This window comes from Bubalus kerabau, chromosome 12, assembly GCF_029407905.1.
Source record: "Bubalus kerabau isolate K-KA32 ecotype Philippines breed swamp buffalo chromosome 12, PCC_UOA_SB_1v2, whole genome shotgun sequence".
Classification (NCBI taxonomy): domain Eukaryota; kingdom Metazoa; phylum Chordata; class Mammalia; order Artiodactyla; family Bovidae; genus Bubalus; species Bubalus kerabau.
The window spans coordinates 70057918-70071899 of record NC_073635.1 but is presented as its reverse complement, the minus strand read 5'-3'; the positions used below and the strand labels follow the sequence as shown (position 1 = coordinate 70071899).

General features: G+C 44.2%; 1 protein-coding gene across 7 annotated transcripts in view; it reads left to right on the top strand.

Annotated features, from left to right (window-relative positions):
- Positions 1 to 13982, top strand: part of LOC129624632 (ATP-binding cassette sub-family C member 4) — a 187117-nt gene that overhangs the window by 36542 nt on the left and 136593 nt on the right. For 6 of the 7 annotated variants that reach the window (XR_008701080.1, XM_055542782.1, XM_055542785.1 and 3 more), the window contains exons 2-4: positions 1086 to 1196; positions 1735 to 1855; positions 11220 to 11444. Coding sequence is in view for 6 of the 7 variants with exons in the window: in XM_055542782.1 (XP_055398757.1) it covers positions 1086 to 1196; positions 1735 to 1855; positions 11220 to 11444 (457 nt within the window). In the remaining variant the exon portion in view is untranslated. The remainder of the gene's footprint in view (positions 1 to 1085; positions 1197 to 1734; positions 1856 to 11219; positions 11445 to 13982) is intronic. The other variant, XM_055542787.1, reaches the window with a different exon arrangement.

Genomic DNA, 13982 nt, shown 5'->3' with positions numbered 1-13982 from the left:
GTGGCCTGGCTCCTTATCTAGTTGTGTAGGTGGCCTGTGTTTATTCCAGTTGAAGTCTCCAAAGTGGGTGTCTCCAAAGCATAATGTCAAGCGCATGCATTATGACCAAAAAAATCTAATTATCAGCTGCTAATACATATCGTCAGCTGCTAATATTTTAGTACTTTCCTGGTGGCTCAGTGGTAAAGAATCCACCTGCCAATGCAAGAGACTCAGGTTTGATCTCGGGGATGGGAAGATTCCCTGGAGAAGGGAATGGCAACCCACTCCAGTATTCTCCCTGGAGAATCCCATGGACAAAGAAGCCTGGTGGACTACAGTCTATGGGGTCACAAAGATTCAGACATGACTGAGCGACTTACAGTACATATTGCAGCAACATTGGAATCAGCCATTGCTTCAGGGAACCCTGGCTCCTCTTAGAAAGAATATTAAAAAGCAAAGGTCTGGGTGAAGGGGGCCAAGAGGCACAAACTTCAGGTATAAATAAGTCATGGAGACATTCAGCATGGTGACTATTGTTGCTAATAATGTGTCATATATTTGAAAGTTGCTGAGAGTTGTCCTTAGAAGTTCTTATCAGAAAAGAACAAATTGTAATAATGTATGTTAAAAAACCAAAACACCAAGATCTGGGGGCTTGAATGATCTTTGGTACCAGTGTGTCATTGCTTTGAGGGTCTCTCACCATGTAGCGTTAGGGACTATGTGTCTGTGTTTTTTCCCATATTTCTGTATATTTAAAACTGAAAGTGAAAGTGTTAGTCTCTCAGTTGTGTTCAACTTTTTGTGACCCCACCATGGACTGTAGCCCATCAGACTCCCCTGTCCATGGAATTCTCCAGGCAAGAATACTGGAGTGGGTATTCTGTCAGGATTCCCTTCTCCAGGGGATCTTCCCGACCTATGAATCAAACCTCAGTCTTCCGCATTGCAGGTGGATTCTGAGCCACCTGGGAACCTATTTCTGTAGACCTCTTTTTAAAAACAAACAAACAACAAAGCCTGTCAGAGTCAGATTCTGATTAGGCAAAGATGTGTAGTTTGGATATATGTCATTCTCCGTTTCTCTTAATTTTTCACAGGTGGCTAAACCCCTTGTTTAAAATTGGTCACAAACGGAGATTAGAAGAAGATGACATGTACTCAGTGCTTCCAGAAGATCGCTCCCAGCACCTTGGAGAAGAGCTGCAAGGGTGAGCACAGACAGCAGAGAGAAGGGGAGGGAGAGTGAGAATTTTCACGTGTGGCTGAAGGTGTGGGGTGGGGGGGATTCAGTTTGCTTTCCTCTGGGTTCTTCTGAGCCTCCTCTCCTGACCCTGCATACTCACCCCCTCAGGCTGACCCTGGGCTCAGCCCACTTTGGAGGGCTGACCCCTGTGCGTTTGTGGACGTGGAGGGAGCCCGCAGTCATGGCCCTGCAGGCCGATCTCTGTCCCTGGAGGTGGGGTCCCTGAGGAGGGAGTCTGCCCTCTGAGCTGCTCATGGTGCTGAGAATCCAGCAAAACTTGGCAGGAACTTGTTTCCCAAGACTGGGGCTCTCCCCTCAAGATGTGTTTTTCTGGTGCTTCAGTCTGCACCGCTCATCTTTCAGGAGCCCTGTGAGCAGCTTGCCCGCACCTGTGGGGCAGCCACAGAGCGCCCTGTGGTAAAGGCTTACCTCCCACCCCGCCCCTCGCCTGCGTTCCCTGTGGTGGACACCTGTTGTTTATTGCATTTTGTTTCTCATCGCAGGTACTGGGATCAAGAGGTTTTGAGAGCCGAGAAAGATGCACGGGAGCCTTCTTTAACAAAAGCAATCATAAAGTGTTACTGGAAATCCTATGTAGTTTTGGGAATTTTTACATTAATTGAGGTAAAAGCTTTTACATACAGTGCATTGCTTTTCAGTGTATGTGGTTCGGGACTGAGATGGATGAGACCTGTGGGGGGAGAGGTCAGAGGATACGATGTGTCTATGAAAACTTGTCTGTGATGTAGCTCAGTGGTTGATGTATCTTTAGAATAGACAGATGCTTAAAGTATTGGACCTCTGGGGATTATTATTTTCCTTTTAACTGATTAAAACAGTGTTATGGAAGGATGACACTGAAAAGGAGAATTTTATGCCATGTTAGAGTGTTCTTAGTGTTCAGTATGAATGCTAAGAGTGGTCCTTGATCAAAAGAAGATCCTACAACCTCAAAGAATGTGTACCCTGTGGTTTTGAGGAAGTAAACTTGGATCCGAGCCCAGAATGCATGCGTGTGTGCTCAGTTGCTGAGTCATGTCTGACTCTTTGGGAAACTTTGGCCTAGTAGCCCACCAGGCTCCTGTGTCCATGGAATTCTCCAGGCAAGAATACTAGAGTGAGTTGCCATTTCCTTCTCCAGGGGATCTTCCTGACCCAGGAGTCGAACCCACATCTCTTGCATTACAGGCAGATTCTTTACCACTGAGCCACTTGGGAAGCCTTGAGCCTAGAAGACATTTTACAGGCACTCAGCAAATGATTGTTAACTTGCCCAGGTTACATATGATAAATGGTTTCCTAAGAAGGGATCGTCGCCTCTCCTCTTCCTGTGGAACAGAACCCAGGGCCCTGCATCTGGGCAGGAGCTGCTAGAACTTCCAAGAGCACACTTTTCCCCAGGAGGGTGCCCCCTCCCCATGGGCCCGGTCACCCAGGTCAGATCCCTGCTGTGGGGAGGAGCTCCAGCTTCACCATGAATTCTGTGCACCCTCCATGCTCTTTTCTATCCCTGACTGTGGGGCTGGTCTGGTGGGTGAAGGGGGATCCTGGTAGCCTGGCATTGGCAGAGGGTAGAGGAAGGGATGTGCAGGGCAAACCAGAGTAGAAAGCCATTAGGTCAGTGACTTCCATGACCCTGAAGATCCTGGGTCAAGATCCCCCAGAGAACAGTTCACCTGGGGACACAGTGCCATCAGCCCCCTGTTCTGGCTGAGCCTGCTGGGGTCTGCTGCAGGCCCCCTGGGTGGCTTGTGCTCTCTGTGGCCCCTTAGCGCTGCCTTAGGGACACGGGCGGCCTGTGAGTGTGTGAAGGCAGGAGGGATGGAAGATACAGCTGCTGTGAAAGGGGTGTTTTAGGTGGAGAAGGTGTGAGTTGTCCTCCGTCCATCGTGTTGGGGTGAGGTGGGTGGGCCAGGTGGCAGGTGGGCAGCGTGGCTCTTGTTTAAAGGCTGTGCTGGACTGAAGGTCACTGCGGGCAGTGGGCAACTGGGCAGGTAAAGTCCACCCCACACAACTGGAGAGACAGAGAATCTGTCAGCTCCCAGGTGACTGAGTGGTCCTGGGAGGTTTAATTCTTGATGACCAAAGGTGGGTTGGCCTTTGCTACAAGTGAATGAGCTTGTGACTATTCTGATGACTTTAAGTTCTAAACATCCATCTACTCTGTTATGAAACCATTCCAGATCGGCTCCTTGAGATGGACTGGGGAAAAGGCGGTAGGTCATAGTGGCTGTGTTAGGACATTGATAATCTGCACAGAGGTGGAATCCTCTTTGTTGTTTTTTTAGTACATGTGCCAAGTTGCTTGCTAAAAGCTGACATCCCAGTGAATCTGGGAATGCATCTGTTCAGTGAGTGAGAACCCCAGGTCAGTTACCAGAGTGTGGAGCAGTTTTCCTCTTCTGGTGTCTGAATACACTTTCCCACATGCAGGGTGTGTTCCAGGCCTGAGGTCTTAGGGTGGGAACCAGACAATCCCTGGGAGGGTAGCAAATTAACCAGGTGAAACTGGGCTTCCTCCCAGGAGGGAGGTTTCTTGATCTTGCTGTGTTGTGACCTTGGTGGTTTAAAGCATAAAACTAGACAGTGGCCTGTATTCCCTTGGTGACTGTTCCTATATTCCTAGGTGACTGGCATGCAGTGCTAACTCGAAATTTGTGTCCTTGGGACACTGGTAGAACTGGTAAACTCTTAGTTCTGATGCATTGGAATTCAGGGACTTCAGGGCCACTGAAGCTCAAGGAGAAGTAAACCTTGAAATTTTTTTTGTCGTTGTTGTTGCCAGTCAAAAGTTTGAAATCCAGCACAAACACTCCTCTTTTCCTTGACTTGCCTTTTGACACACTGCTGTTTTGGAGAAATTAGAAATCATTTCTTATGACGAAGCTAGTAAGGATCTGATTTTAGAACTCATTTTCAGGTACTCTTTTGGGTTTTCAGTGATTAAAGCTACTGAGAAAAGTGCAATGAACGTTAGTTAAATAATTGATTTTATGAAGCAGCTTTCCGGTTTTTGATCTTCTATCTGTGCTGCTTGCTGATCTATGTTAGATACTGGAAGATCTAAACTCAGCCCAGGATTTTCTAAAATGCAAACATGTTTTCTGTGTGACCTGCAGCCCTCTTTTGGTTCATCTGGTGCACAGAATGCTGCATGGATCATCCATGATTCCCACGCAGTGTGCTCTGATCAGCCACAACACAGGCAGGGCCTTCCCTTAAACTACCGGCAGCAACACCAGTGGGAAGAGGCAGGGTGATGCCAGTCCAGGGCGAGGCATTTAAGGTTAGGATTTCAAAACCATGAAAACCTCTCTCCTATGAGTATTAGGAGTGACTTTAAGGGTTTGAGGAGCTCTTGCAGGCTGATGCTAATTAGAACAGAACAGAACAGCCAATGAGTTCCCAGCACGCCTGGCCTCTGTGTGTGCCTTCATGGGGACCGCGGGTGGGGAGGACAGGTCTCTGCCTGCCCAGGGCCTTCAGGGTGGAGAGGAGGAGTCTGAAACCTCTGCCTGGACCAGAGACACAGAGACCACCTCCCCAGGTCATCAGGGCTTCGCTCTGACAGGTGAGGTCTCCACTGCTGGTGTGTAAGTGAGGTGACCTCAGAGAGCCAGAGTGGCTTAACGCAGTCCCTTCCCCTGAGAGGGGAGGAGTGGCCAGGGTTTATGTACTCTTTCTGGGAACCTTAGAAATGGCCTGGCCTTGTCCTATCACTTGGTCTTTGTTCAAGGCCGTTTTTGCTGGTTGTCTCTGTTTTAGGTAGAATCTGTAGGAACACGCACATATTTGTGTACGTTTTCACTTTGGAGCTCAGCTGATGGGCAGGAAGTAAACAGAATCTTCTGCGTCCCACAGTGGGCTTTGTGCCTCAACTCAGGCCTGGTTTCCCAAGAGCTGAGTGGTCTTTGCATTTATTTCCCAACCCTCCTTCCATGTGTCCCTCACTTCTGCTCTACCCAGGAGGCTGAGGAGTGGCTGCTGGTAGCAAAGAAACTGTGGGGCTGGAGTAACCCCTGAGGACTACACCGCAAGAGAGAGGAGGAGGGAGCATTGAGCAAAGCAAGACAGGAACCTGCAGAGAAGACTTGCTGTGTGCGCCTGCAGGTTCTTAAGAGCATCATGAAAGTTGCACAGTCGTGTCCAACTCTGCGACCCCATGGACTATACAGTCCATGGAATTCTCCAGGCCAGAATACTGGAGTGGATAGCCTTTCCATTCTCCAGGGGATCTTCCCAACCTAGGGATCAAACGCAGGTCTCCCACACTGCAGGTGGATTCTTTACCAGCTTAGCCTCAGGGGGAGCCCATTAATACTGGAGTGGGTAGCCTATCCCTTCTCCAGCGGATCTTCCCAACCCAGAAGTTGAACCAGGGTCTCCTGCATTGCATGCAAATTCTTTACCAACTGAGCTATCAGGGAAGCCCCTCTTAAGAGCATAGCACTAGCCATTAGGTGGTGTTAATATCCACAGTGATGACCTTGAGGCCTAAATGAGGGGAATGCTTTTCAATCGTTTTTGTTTTTAAAAACATATGTTAATTTTTATTATAACAATTTTTTTTCAATTTCAGAATGGTAGACTTACAATATTATATTAGTTTCACATATATAACATAGTGATTAAACATTTCTGTACATTACAGAATGCTCACCCTATTAAGTCTAGTTACCCTCTATCACCATACAGAGCTCTTCCAATATTATTGACTGTATTTCCTATGCTGTACATTACTTTGTCTTGCTTTTTTTATTTTACACCTGTAAGACTGTACCTTTTAATCTCCATCACCTATTCTACGCATCCCTTCAATCTGTTTTCTTTTTGAAGTCAGGAAGTAGGTAACTCATTTTTACAAGACTGCATTTATAATGGATCAGATTTCAAAAATCTGGCTAGAACTGATACTTTTCATTACTGTCAATAAGAGTGAGCTTTTATGAATGACTTTTCTCAAGAGTTCTTGTTCTGCTATGATCGCCTGTAAGCAGTGACAAGTTGTTCAAGGTGTTTGCGAAACCATCCTCTGCCATTAAGAATATAATAGGTCTCTTCCTGGAAGTTATGTATAGTAAAGTGATCTTAGTTTACATTTGTTTTGATGATAGTTTCAGAGCACTCTGAGCTGTTGTCCGAGGGAGGCAAGGGAGGCAAGGCAGGTATTTCCATCGATGAGGACCTGGGGGTACAGGAGGGCCCAAGAGGGGCCTGGGGTCATGTGATTCGCAGGTGGCCGACCTGGTTTCTGAAGCACAGTGTTTTGATTCCTAGAGCAGTGTTCTTTGTGTTCTGTCCTGAGATTTCCTCTCCTTCCACAGCCTCCACTGAAGAGTCACAGGTTTAGTTGCGAAGTCGTGTTGTACTCGTGCAACCGCATAGACTGTAGCCCACTAGGCTCCTCTGTCAATGGGATTTCCCAGGCAAGACTGGAGGGATTGCCATTTCCTTCTCCAGAGGATTGAACCCAGGTCTCCTGCATGACAGGTGGATTCTTTACCGATTGAGCCACTAGATCACAGAGCCAAGACTTTTTTCTGACAACAGCTTTGTACTCCTTTTTCTGCTGCTTCCTGCAGTGTGGGGGTTTTCTTTTTCCCTGGAGATTTTAAGGAACATTTCAAAAAATAGAAGAATAGAACAAGGTCGCAGAATGCATTACCCTAGAATCTGCCTTTTCAGAGTAAAGAGTATTTTGAGCTGACTGTTTTTTGAGAAGTAGACACAGGAAGGAAATCTCCATTTATAAGGGCTTCTTCTGCTCTGTACCTGAAAGAGAATATTGGCCCTGAAACACAAAAGCATTTTGTCAGTGGAGAATGGATTTGCATAATGAATCCAACTCTATCTTTCTGCTTTGTTTATTCTGGGTTGCCTATTAACCTCTCATGAGCCCCCCCTCCTGCGCCCCACCCTTTAGCTGGAATGTCAGGACTTGGGTTCATATGGGTTTTTCTTGGAAGTATGATAGATCTCAAGGAATTCTGATTAAAACCCTTTGTGGTTCTTGTAAATCATTCACAATAGGTCTGTTATCCCCCCAGGCTCAGCTGCCTTGACAGTGTAGGACAGGAGGATTGCAGATGCTTATGTGGGGTTAGTTTCTGCATCCAGAATCTTCCAGGGAGAGAGGACTTGAATCTCCATTCCTAATTTGTTGTGAGTTTTGGGGGGCTTCCCTGAAAGCTCAATTGGTAAAGAATCAGCCTGCAATTCAGGAGACCCCGGTTCAATTCCTGGGTTGGGAAAATCTGCTGGAGAAGGGATTAGGTACCCACTCCAGTATTCTGGCTTGTGACTCAGCTGATAAAGAATCTGCCTGCAATGCGGGAGACCTGGGATTGATCCCTAGGTTGGGAAGATCCCCTGGAGAAGGGAACAGCTATCCCAGTCCAGTGTTCTGGCCTGAAGAATTCCATGGACTCTATAGTCCATGGGGTCGAAAAGAGGTGGACACAACTGAGCAACTTTCACTCACTCACTCAAACCAGTTCCTGGGGGCTGGGCTACAGGCATAGCTCTGAGCTCCTCTCAGGTGATGCACTCAGGATGAAGTCCACTGTGTAACAGAGGAGTGAAAACTGATGGACTGGAAGACTGATGGTTTAATTTCCCCAAATTCACTGCTTTCCCTCTTAGCTCTGGATCTTTCTCAAGTCCAGCATTGTCATCTCTTCTCCAGTTTCTAAAGTTAAGCTGCCTGTTCACTTTCCCATAAGCTCACCCACTTCCTTCTGTGTTAGATGGTTTCTAGTTCCTGTGTTTTCTTTTTTTTCTCATGAATCAGAGATAACAGAGTTGGGCAAGAAATGTTTAAAGCAACACATGTGGAATCATAGATGAGGAACTGTACCCACTGGGGAGTTTCTAGCATTAAGCTGTGTTAGAAGTTCCCCTAAAAACAAGAGATAGTGTCACATAGGAGGTGCTCTCTGGAGGCTGAATACCAAGGACTCCACCAAGCAATGTCTGCCTCAGAGACTCAAACCTCGAACCATGGGGTGTTGTGGTATTATATTGGGATCTTGTAAAAATCCTTTTTGGCTTTGCAGTTGTGAAGAATTCTTGTGAAGGAATAAAAACTTATCTTCTCAGTTGGTTTGTGGAGTTGTAGTTTGGGTGTCAAATATGAAGGGATTATAGGAGTAATTTTGACCTTGTTCCTGTTTATCTAGATAGTTTTCCTTTGGCTACTTTCAACTTTGATACTGAATGTTTTCTCAGTTGTTTTATTTCTCACTCAGTTGAGGGTTAGGGTCAAGAACAGACAGAAGTGTGGACGCTTTGGGTCATGGAACAGATATACTCCTTAATGAGACTGTTTGATCAACTGGGTTATTCAAGTTGGCCTCAGTGAAAAAAATAAAGATGCTAAGGCAGTAGTGATCCTTATTTTACAAAAACTCATTTTTGCTGAATTTGTTACTTCTGTTGGTATTCTCTTTGGTGGGTTTTCAATGTTAGGCCCAAGTGGAGAGCTGAGTCACAGACAACAGTGATTCCAGAGATAATTGTAAGTTTTAGGAAAGTTTGGGATGGCGGCTGTTACCACTGGGCTTCTGGTGCAGAGCCCCAGGTCTGTAGGCCGCAGCTCTGGACTGCTGTGGGTCACACCTGGGCTGGGACTGCCTTTGTGTACAGTTTGACATTCTTGCTTCTCTGTGTAAGCCTTCTTCAGACTTCTATCTCAGTAAAGTCTATAAATAGTGTGTTTTGCAGTATACGATATGAGGGGCTTTTTAAATAAGCTCTTCATGCCCCTTGGGATGAATCATGGGGCTTGCTGGAAATGTAACAACGGGCCTTTGTGTTCTTGGGAAATCTTACTCTCATATGATCATTTTACTCATAAATATTCAGCTTAACAGTGTTCACCTTCTTTTCCCTACTAGATGAAACCTTCCATGACCTTGTGGAAGGCAAGGCCATCAGTGAATGTGTGGGTTTGTGTGTGCAGAGCAAGACATGAGTGTTGGGCTTCCGTGTTGCATTCCTGTGAAGGACAGAGACAGCTTTCTGTGAATAATCTGATCAGGCATCAGTTGACTGAGCAGAAAATATGTGTTAGTTTTGTTTGCTGATTGAAGTTTTTGATTCTCCTTCCCTTTGTCCTGCATGTGGCTTCTTCGGCTTTGGACAGACAGAGCTATCAAAAGCAAACCCATCAATTATTTACCCTGTCTGTATTATTAAGGAGGGATTGCTTAAAAGGAAAAACCGAATTCTGGAACAATCTCCAAACTTTCTGGCATTTTGTCCTTTGAGAATTCTGGAGGAAATGATGTCGAGGGCCGAGGTGTTAACTTTTGGTGACTTGGATTCCATGAGTGTTTGGTTTTCCTTGGTGAGAGAGAAGGGGACCTTCAAGGGGCGACAAGCGGGCAGAAGTAGGTTGTGGGATGGAGTGTCCGTTTGGCAGAGTGGGCAAGTGTTGCAGTTTTTTTGACGTTAGTTTTGGGAAAGAAAATTGTTTTCCCCATGCCATACTTAAGATATAAGTCCCAGTGCTTCCCAACTCATTGGTTTAGAATTGTAATTTTTGCCTTGGGGAAAAGAAGATTGGTAATATGTATTCTAAACCAGTACCTGTAGTGTTTGGCAGATGAAGAACCATGGATGACATCATTTTTTTAGCTTGGCTTCTGCTGTATTTAATTTTTGGCTCCAAGGAATATCGCACCTTCTGGGGTGGAGAGACAGTGATACAGTGTACCCTGGGCCTGGGATCCTGGGAATCTCCCAAGCCTGATTTCTTCGAGAAACTCCAGCAGAAGCTGGACTCCATTCTCTTGATCCCTGTATGTGTAGAGTTCAGGGTTGGAAAGAGGGTATCTTATGTTTGTGCCAATGTCTCAGTTTATAAAGGCTCCTGATTGGGTGTTTTTTTTTTTTTTTTTAAATATTTATTTATTTGGCTTCTGCAGCAGGTCTCAGTTGTGGTATATAGGATCTTTAGTTGTTCAAACTCTTAGTTGTTACATGTGGGATCTTTTTCTTTGACCAGGCATTGAACCTGAGCCCCCTGCATTGGGAACATGGGGTCTTAGCCACTGGACCACCAGGGTAGTCCCTCTTGATGAGTTTTTGATGTATTTGTGGGGAGGCTGACAATCTCCCTGTCTTACTCCTGTGCCGTCGTCTTCAGCTTCCCCTCCATAAAGGCTCTTAAAGCTGACAGAGCTGGCAATAGTGGTCCTCCTGTATGTGAATGACCTTGAATTTCTGTTGGGCTGGGACACTGAGAATACAGGGGATCAGGAGCAGGCTGCCAAAAGGGCTTGTTCATATGGAAACAAATTTCTTACCTTTCTTATGCTCATCTGAAGCCAAGAGTCACTTGGTATTTTGCCAAATGTGTTCTAAAGCACTGGTTGTAGTATTTATTGAGCATCCACAATGTACTAACCACAGTGCACTAAGGCTTTATTGTTTTTATCACATTTTTGCTTAGGTTAAAACTGTTGTCTGCTTGTCTTATAGAAGATAGTGTACCTGTGGATTTTTTCTTTAGATTAACTAGGAATGTTGCATTTTGTCAAGATGCCTTTTTTAACAAGTAATAATAAAAGTAAAGCATGTGTTAAGAAAACCTGGTTTGGGGCTTCCCAGGCGGTGCTAGTGGTGAAGAACCTGCCTGCCAATGCAGGAGACCTAAGAGACCTGGGTTCAATCCCTGGGTAGGGAAAATCCCCTGGAAAAGGGCATAGCAACCCATAGCCTGGAGAATCCCATGCACAGAGGAGCCTGCCGGGCTACAGTACATGGGGTCGCAAAGAGTCGGACATGACTGAAGTGACTTAGCACCCACGAATCCAATTAGGTTCAATCATCCAACTAGATTTTATGATTTAAGGTTTGAGGGCTGAATAAAGTGTTTACTCTGTTGAAGGGGGGGGGGGGAATAACACACCAACAAACCAAAGCCTAAAAGAAAACCTGATTTGGCTTGTATGTCTAATGAAGATTTTTTAAAATTTGTTTTTAGGAAAGTACCAGAGTAGTTCAGCCCATAATTTTGGGGAAAATTATTGGTTATTTTGAAAACTACGATCCCTCTGATTCTGCTGCTTTGTATGAAGCCCACGGCTATGCCGGGGTGCTGAGCGCCTGCACACTTGTCTTGGCCATTCTACACCACTTGTATTTCTACCACGTCCAGTGTGCGGGGATGAGGCTGAGAGTAGCCATGTGCCACATGATTTACCGAAAGGTAAGTGTCAAGTGTGTACCTCTCGTGAAGTACCAGAAGCATTTTGGGAAAGTTCTCTGTCAATTACAAATTTTATAACTAGTGAAAATCATGAATCACTATTGTGCACGTGTAATATGTAACATTGCACATCAAGTATACTTCAGTAAAAAAGTAAGACACATTGTACCCAAGAAGAACATTTTCTTTTAATGATTATGCTCATTTACACCATGCTATGGAAGTTTGCTCTTTGCATCCAGCCCATCTTGTTGGTTAAGAAAATGTTATGAAAACATAATGAAGAGATTTGTATTGAGATCAGGTCAGGACAGCTTTTGATAATGTTTATTCACAGGCTCTTGTATAATATTCAGTAAATTTATAAAGAAGTCTATAAGCATCAGAGATACGAAGTTGATTTTTAATGTTTTCATGCTGAAATCGCATAGTGGTATTAATGGAAATTTTGTTGTTGTTCATGAAAACCTTTATTTACACAAAGTTGTATTTACTAGAAAGCTTCTGTAATTGGATCTATAAAATTAAATCTAAGAGAAAGGAATGTATTTGAGAAAGGGAATGCTTATTTTTTTTCAAACATTGCATCTAATCATATTCATTATAATTATGTTTGCTAAAAAAATTTAAATGGAATCCATGCCACATATAGACTCACTCATTGTGTTATATAGTTGTGATTGTTAATAACAGTAGTAAAGACAAGAGATGTTTGGATAAAACTTGAAATTTTTCATTGTTTTTAGTAATTTTGGAGAGAATTTGTTGGTTGCCATTCATTTAGTTTTTTTCATAATAGATTTCCTTGTTTTCTTTAGTAAGCATTATAGCAGTTTGGTATGACCTGGTTTGTTGATTTTAGTGCTTTTGTGCTGAGAAATACCCATAAAATTATTCCATAGGTTACCCTGGTCTTAACAAGTGTAAAGGGAGTGAGGATTTCAGGTGGATTTACAGAGAAATTGCCACTGTCAGGAGCTGAAGTGCCCTTTATAAACTTGATCCTGGGTATCTCTGCCCTGTTTATTTTTAAAGAATTTTCATTTGACTGTATTAGATAATTTGAAATTTACTGAGATAGCAGACACACACAAAAAGGACAACAACATTGTCAATGTGTTAAATGGCTGTACTATAGTAATTTTTGCCATTGTATCGGAGCATCACATTGTACACCTTAAATATATACAATTTCTATTACAAAACAATTAAAATTGTCATTGAAGTCTAAAGCCAAACAGTTTAAATTGAAATTATTACTTCTTTCATCTAGTTGCTACTTATTTAGACTTCTGCTTCCTGAGGGTACATTTGTTGGCAAAATGTGACTTGTCTCCTCATTTTCTCTTGAGCGGAGACTTGTTAATCTCAGGGCTGTGTCATCCCCGGGGGCCTGGCATCTCACTGTCTGTGTTTGGCTACAGCATCTGAGCCAGTTTCCTCCTGGGGGATGTGGAAATGGCCATGGTGCCCCTACACTCTGGTCAGGGGTCTTCCTTGTCATTCATCACGTTCTTTGATATTCTATGATACCGTCTACTATTTAGGAGATAGACACTCTGATTCCCCAAATTTAGCTAGATGTTTGTCTTTCCAGATCATGCTTAGCTCCCGTAAATAAATAGGAAATTTCACCAGACCCACGTTGTAAAAATCTTTTGTTAGGTCTGATGGTTCAGTGAAATAAAGCGTTCTCTTTGCTGCACAGGTGAGCCAGGGTCCACCTGTTTTTCTTCCTCTTCACACTAACACTTTGGAACATTGCCTTTGGGAAATCTGATCTGGCCCTGGCACTTTTGCTTGGATGAATGTAAACATCTCCCAAAGCCATTAATTTGCTGACTTGATTAGGCTAAGAGAATTGTCCCTTTATGAAGTCAGGTATTGTTGGGGTAAACTACAGACATAACCAGAAATTCCAGAAACATGAGAAAGAACTTTTTCCTCCTGCACAGCCTTGCATCTAAGATCCTGCTGGGGTGGAGAAATTCAACACTTCTATGCAGGTTACCGGCAGACTGATTCATTAGGGCAAAAGCTGGTGCTGCTGAACAGCTCTGAACGGCCCCTCGGAAAGATTGTGGTTCATGCTCAGGCCGCACCTCCTGATCTCTGGTCCTGGAAAGAAATCAGCTTGGGTGTTATAAGTGGCTGCTAAGTCACAGTTGTAACTTTGATCCTTTGGGATATATCATATATACGGGTGACTTATTTATTTACCTTTTGACTGCTTTGGTAAAATTACTTTTGGTCATTGGTTTTTAAAAAAAAATGTAGTAAAATATACACAACATCAAGTTTACCATTTTAACTTCTTTTTTAAAAATTAATATCTTTTCTTGGGTGCACCAGGTCTTAGTTGCAGCATGTGGGATCTGTTTCCTAACCAGGGCCCAAACCCGGGCCCCCTGCATTGGGAGCGCATGGTTTTAGCTACTGCACCACCAGGGAAGCCCCCCTTTTAACTCTTTTTAAGTGCAGCGTTGAGTGACATTAGGTTCGTTCACGTTGTTGTTGCGGCCATCGGTGCTATTCATC